Here is a 6,491-nt window from a genome sequence, read left to right on the forward strand (position 1 = left end):
AAAAAAATAGAATTGATAACTCAACAAGTGGAACGCCTCTGGCAGTGTCGCCTGCATTACACGATTCGATATAGCAGCAGTGCTGACTTTGAAAACAGCTATTGAATTATTATTCACAAAAGAAAACATTCATATGATAATAAAATACTATGTTCATTGACCATAATCATGTGATCTAAGATGTGTGCAAAACAATCATTTATACTTGATTACACTTATGTCTATGTTTCATGAACTAGATCCATAAGATCCATAAACTGTCTTAGTTATGATGCCAATTCAACATATACCCCCAAATGACCTTGATCATGTGACCTGAAACCAAGGCAGGATGTTCAGTAATACTTGATTACCCTTATGTCCAAGTTTCATAAAACTAGGTTCATATACTTTTTAAGTTATGATGTCATTTCAAAAACTTAACCTTAGGTTAAGATGCGATGTTGATGCCGCCGTTGCTGTCGGAAAAGTGGCGCCTATAGTCTCACTCTGCTGTGCAGGCAAGACAAAAACAATTGACCGACTGATGCTCAATGAAAAAAAAAAATGTAAACAGGACTACTTATCCAAAGAAAAACACCAAAAGAAGTACAAATTGTACACTACCATCATTATGTTTAATTCTGACACGCATTTGAAAACATACTAGGGTGGATGCAAATTGATTACTCACAAAAATACTCTGCAAATATATTGGAAATTATTCACAAGTGTATCACAGTTCAATTAAAACAAATAAAACTTGGAGAATCAGAAGTCAAAATGATGTTTGAAATCTAATAAATAAATAGCCAACGATCATTGGTGTCACATATTCACATATTGATGAGAATAAGTATAATATATTCCCATATCCGCAACATATTCTAAATATATTTTGAAGCTCTTTAGGATATTAATTTACAGCACTTTATACTGGGCATGTCTGAATAAAAAATGGATCGAACATGGATAGAGTAGAACAGTATCTGAAGCTCAACATGAATCATGAAAACAAAGTACTTTGGTCTCTTCAATAAAGAATGAAGCTAAAAAGCACAACAAAATGAATAAATTAAAAAAAGAATGCTCACATGTTGCATTTGATAATAACGACAATCGCTCTTTGTTAAAATTATCGTGCAAAAATGGAAACCCGTATCTTCACTTGTGATTAGCGTCTGTACTTTCCACATCTGAAATGTGAATGCAGAAAATTAGCATAATACATGAAGAATATAAAATTTTGTCATTGAGAGTATTAATTCTGTTCAATATACAAAATGTGGTACACGGTCCTCCATAACCATACTTTATACAAACAAGAATAAAAACAAAATAAATTAATGGAACGACTGTAAACCTTTTGTTTATAACAATATGGTTAATTAATTAAATGTAAGTATCGAGGGAGACTGGTAATGTGTCATCAATATAATTCATATCGTATCACTATAATTAAATATGAATGATACACATATATTGTAAATTAAAATAAGGAGCATTTGTAATACTTATTTCATTATCAAGATTCGGAAGTTTTATATATATATAATATTAGTATTGATATACATATATATACTCCGTCTATTAATATAAATAAAATCTATTTAAAAAAATGATATTCCCGTAATAATCTTTATCTCGATTAGACATCCACCTATTAGAATGTATTTGCATCTAAACTGTATATAACTTATCTCAATTTCATATTTACAAGATCATATTTTGTCATGTGTATCTTAGTACTATAGACAATCACTCCATAATTTATTCACATTCACAATGATATATATATATATGTATACAGAAATAAGTTTAAGGAAGGAAAGTAAAGAGGTGTAAGGATGAATAGAGACATTTTTTTATTAAACAGATACAGAGATTATTCATAACTTATCAGGTTCGAATACAATGGAATCATGGCCGTCTCGTTACACTGATTATATATATATTTCTGTTTGTCTCAACACTGCAAATCTTCGCACATCATGATATAGATAAAAGAATAAAGAATTTATGTGCAAATCTCAGCAGCAAGAAGGGTAGTTCTGAGCACACTATTTTTCATTCCGAACGCTCATACGCAGCATTTGCTAAACGCAAGTATCGAGATTCACAATAACCTACTGCCCGAAAATATCACTCGGTGTACATTTCCTCATCTGTTAAAGGGAGGTGTCGAGCTCAACAGAGTTCAAAGAGGAGAGAGAACGTGATATTTCTCAAGATCAGATCTTGAAGGGGTCCTTCTGATATTTTCAGCTCCATCACGGAAAGCTAAAAAACGGTTTGACATTTAGTTCCGAAGACTGAAATCGAGAATCTAGAACATTTGTTTTATTTTTAATGTAATATCGGAGTATCTGTTGATTGAAGTACGCTAAAGAGAGGAGGAGAAGAAGTAAAGAGTAAAGAATAAGATGGAGAGAGCGAGAAAGAGAGTGTGTGTGTGCGTGAGGGGGGTTGTAGTGTATGTGTGTGAGAGAGTAAGGGGGAAAGAGAATAAGATGAAGAGAGAGAGGGGGAAGAGAAGATAATAAGATGGATTGAGAGTTTGTGTGTGAGAGAGAGACGGGGGAGGGGGACAGAGAAAGGGAGAGTGGGGAAGGGAGAGTGGGGAAGAGAGAGAGAGGGGAGATAGAGGTTAGAGAGTGAAAGGAAAAGAGAGAGGAATAAAAAAAATACAAGGAATAAAATAAGAAATTTCCTACACTAATCAAAATATTTCTTATTTACAACATTTTTTTTTCTCTTTACATCTTCCTCAAATACAGAATAGTAGTGGTAACTAATGATAAGAACTACAATTAAGTACAATTAAGGGATAACAAGCACATCCTGCTGCTTAATGCACTGCCTCATACAGGAATTACTTGCTTCAAATATAAGTGATGTAACTTGCATTGATTTACAGTGATTTTCATGTGTTTCATAAGTACATAATGTGAAGAAAATACTTGAAATAGGGTTATGAATCAGTTAATGGAATACTGACATGTTAACTGACCTTCTTTTGATACCCTAACCTAAACATTTAGTGATACATATAATGTAATGCCACCACTAAATTCACTAATTCAAATGAATAAAGCTCATTGCCATATGATATGAGATGAATCATATTAACATAATGCCTTTCTTACATTTATAACAGTTTCAAGTCATCGAAATAAAGGCCGTTCTGAGTCGTATTGTTGTGTCTTGCCTCCAATCTTCAATTGGCAACTAAAAAATGGCTTAACCCTTTGACTACTAATGTTGGGTGTTCACTACACAAAGCCAATGTTAATGTCATAATTTAGATGTGAAAGGGTTAATGTCGAGTATCATAAATAGCCTACCTCACATTTTCTAATTAGGATATAAGAGAGAACATAACATAATACGAAGAAACTTCACAAATAAAACAAAATTGTTCAACCAGTATTACACGTTTTGCTCATTGAATATGATGCACTGCTACTGCAGAGAAAATAGTGTCTTGGTATGTAATAATTGTCTTCAGAACGCTTAATGATGGACTGTGCGTAATCATAACACAGGTCAATCTAAGTATGCAACTTCGCACTAACTCTATTTAAGATGCATGCTTTGTGAAGTTCAAAACAGAACATACTAAAATAAAATGAACGATACAACACAAGCATTAAACCACTGTTTGTAGAATTCTACATAAATAAATACTCATAAACACTGAACTTATACATTGCACGTATACAGGCGGCTAAGACATGATAAAACAAAAATCACAAATCTGAAATCGTAGCCTATGCATGTAGATGCAGCAGCATTCCAAAGCCCTACTTCTTTTGGTATTTGCATTTTGAAGACTCCATCTAATGCAAGCTAGCTGTGCAGAAAATTATGACTTTGCTACATCCAAGTACGTCTTAATAACATCAAAGAAAAAAAACAAATATCGGCACGAGAATGTCGCTTCTGCCTCCCCTTCTATTTTGGGGAATATATCAACTGCACAAAGTGTAATTTAAGAAATTCAGTCTTTTCAAGCAATTGTGAATTCTTAACATAAAAAGTGAACAATCACAAAATATTATCAGCTTGCTCAACTGATTTCCCTGATATCACTAAAAGAATATAAAAAAAAATCTTTGTATATTCATTTATGGATCCCAAATGGGTCTTTTTCATGAATTTGAACAAAATAAGCACAATATTCTGTAACTTTAAACATGGAAATTTCAACGAGTTTGTGAATTGATAAGAACCCCATCTATGTACTAATGAGCAATATTGGGCATTCATCATTAAAAAATTGGTCCTTTCTCAATGCTATGTAATCAAACTTAATGGGCTTTTTTATGGTTTCTTTTCTGGATGTTAGATTGAACCTTTTTTTCTTTATTTGAGTATCATATATATATATATATATATACATACATATAGCATTGAGCACTTTGCACAATCATCGGCATCTACATATCTAAGGATATATAGATATATATATATGACTTCTTTCATGATGATACCAAAACATGAAAATAGTCAGCTTGCTATGCACTGTTAAAAAATAATAATCCTCATATATTTTATAATCACAATTTTTGATGCAGAACACACAACCGTTTTAGCTAAGCATCATAAGTGAATAAAAGGTTAAATTAAATGTTAATGATTATTCCAAATCAATATCGGTATAATAGGATCCCAATAGATATGGACCAAATTTAAATTCTTTAAACAATTAGACTTCACCAAATTCCAGTGTATATATTCTATCTGTAAGTATAAATCACTTAAATGTATGACGTATCTCCTTCGTACTTGCACAAAAAAGGGAAATAATTATGAAATAAAACAAAAAAATTCTGGTGATATTTTCTTAGCCCAGCTCAACGCAGAGCATGGAATTGGAAACAAAATTGCACATAACCCAGAGATTCCACAACAGTAACTCGGAACTTGAATACAAATGCAGAAACTTGCAGTGGCATAGCAGAACAAATTGGGAGGAAAAACACTACACAGCATAATTACATCAAGAGCCCAAAACAGTCCCTTAAAACAAAATGAAAATAAAACCATAATTCAAAAATACATCGCAGGCTAAGAAGAGATTTTGTTATCCAGTTAGGCGAATTGTCAGAAGTCTGTGCAGCATCTTTAAGCAGGAATCCTGCTTAAAAGATCCTATGTGTCTTTCCATTGCAGCTTTCCCCCAGTCCTCATTGTTTTGTCTGTGGTGACTGTGATGATTTCCAGTGAAAAGCCGCTTGCGGGGAAAGATGCGGCTTTGACATTTGATAAGGTACCTTACCATAGCTCATCTGACTACAAAAGAAAATAATTAATATTTCCTTTTTTATTTGTATAGTCCAAGGGCAGACGATAGTCACCTCAAGACCCCAAACAATCATGATTGTTTACATTGTCAAATTAAGACTGAATGACGTCTTTATGAAAATCAGCACCTTGCATACACTGTGGAGTGAATACAAGTGTTTGGTATCTTGCTTGATTTTCCGTCCATTTTTAAAAACAATTGAAACCTTAAATTGACAGAGGAACCTCAGTTCTTTACAAGTTGATTCTGAGGAACAGGAAGAATTTTTCTTTTATGTCTTGAACACCAACCACTCCATCCCTCAAGTTTACCCCCCCCCCCTTCCCCTCGGCCACCCACCCCAATCCCTCCGTGATTCTATTGCCTAGCTATGCCACTGCAATGATGTATAAAGACCCTCTTTCAAAATGAGTTGCGATTGATTCAATTCAATCTCAAGCACGGAAGGCCAAAGAAGCCATGATTTATCATCTCAAAGGTGAATGAGCTGTCCACATTACACACAATCGGATGATGCAAGGATGGGTGTGTACACGTTCTAACATGAGAGATCTGCTGCCGACGATTGGCTGGCTGGCTTGCCATAGTTGAGATTGATCTGACATCGGTCGCAATCATTAGGGTCCTGAAGTTCCTCAGCAATGCGATCATTACTGCTTCTCCTCTCCGTCAGCGTCTCCTCCTTGCTTTGGGTAAGCGTCTTCCGCAAACAGAGGATTCTTCACCTGCATCTCACCGGTCTTGGAAGAGAAGAAAAAAAGAATCGGAGAATGTCGAGTTAACTCATTGCCTATTTGAACTGGGTGATCCCTGTACAAAGCCTATGGGTATTACAGATTTCAGTAGTCAAAAGGTTAACCCATTGCTCACTGGAACCAGGCATTTCCTGTACAGAGCCTATGGGTATTACCAAATTGAGTATTCAAACAAATTAACCCATTGCCTACTGGAACCGGGTGGTTTCTGTAAAGCCTACGGGGATTACATGATTCAGTAGTCAATAGCTTAACCATTACCCACTGGAACCAGCCAGTTACTGTACAGAGCCTATGGGTATTACAGAATTCAATAGTCAAAGGGTTAACCCAAAGTTCCTGTACAATCATTCAGGATTTTATTCAAAGGGTTAACACAATGCCAACTGGAACCGAGCCATTCTGTACAAATCCTATGGGTATTACAGAATTCAGGAGTCAAAGGGTTA

General features: G+C 34.6%; 1 protein-coding gene across 1 annotated transcript in view; it reads right to left on the minus strand.

Annotated features, from left to right (window-relative positions):
- Positions 1–595: 595 nt before the first annotated feature.
- The window catches only part of LOC129277307 (protein cab-1-like), a 48,975-nt gene continuing 43,079 nt past the window's right edge, over positions 596–6,491 (minus strand). Inside the window, exon 9 of the mRNA XM_064109997.1 lies at positions 596–6,027. Coding sequence (XP_063966067.1) covers positions 5,938–6,027 — 90 coding nt within the window. The 3' untranslated portion in view covers positions 596–5,937. The remainder of the gene's footprint in view (positions 6,028–6,491) is intronic.

The sequence above is a fragment of the Lytechinus pictus genome, chromosome 15 (genome assembly GCF_037042905.1).
Source record: "Lytechinus pictus isolate F3 Inbred chromosome 15, Lp3.0, whole genome shotgun sequence".
Lineage (NCBI taxonomy): Eukaryota > Metazoa > Echinodermata > Echinoidea > Temnopleuroida > Toxopneustidae > Lytechinus > Lytechinus pictus.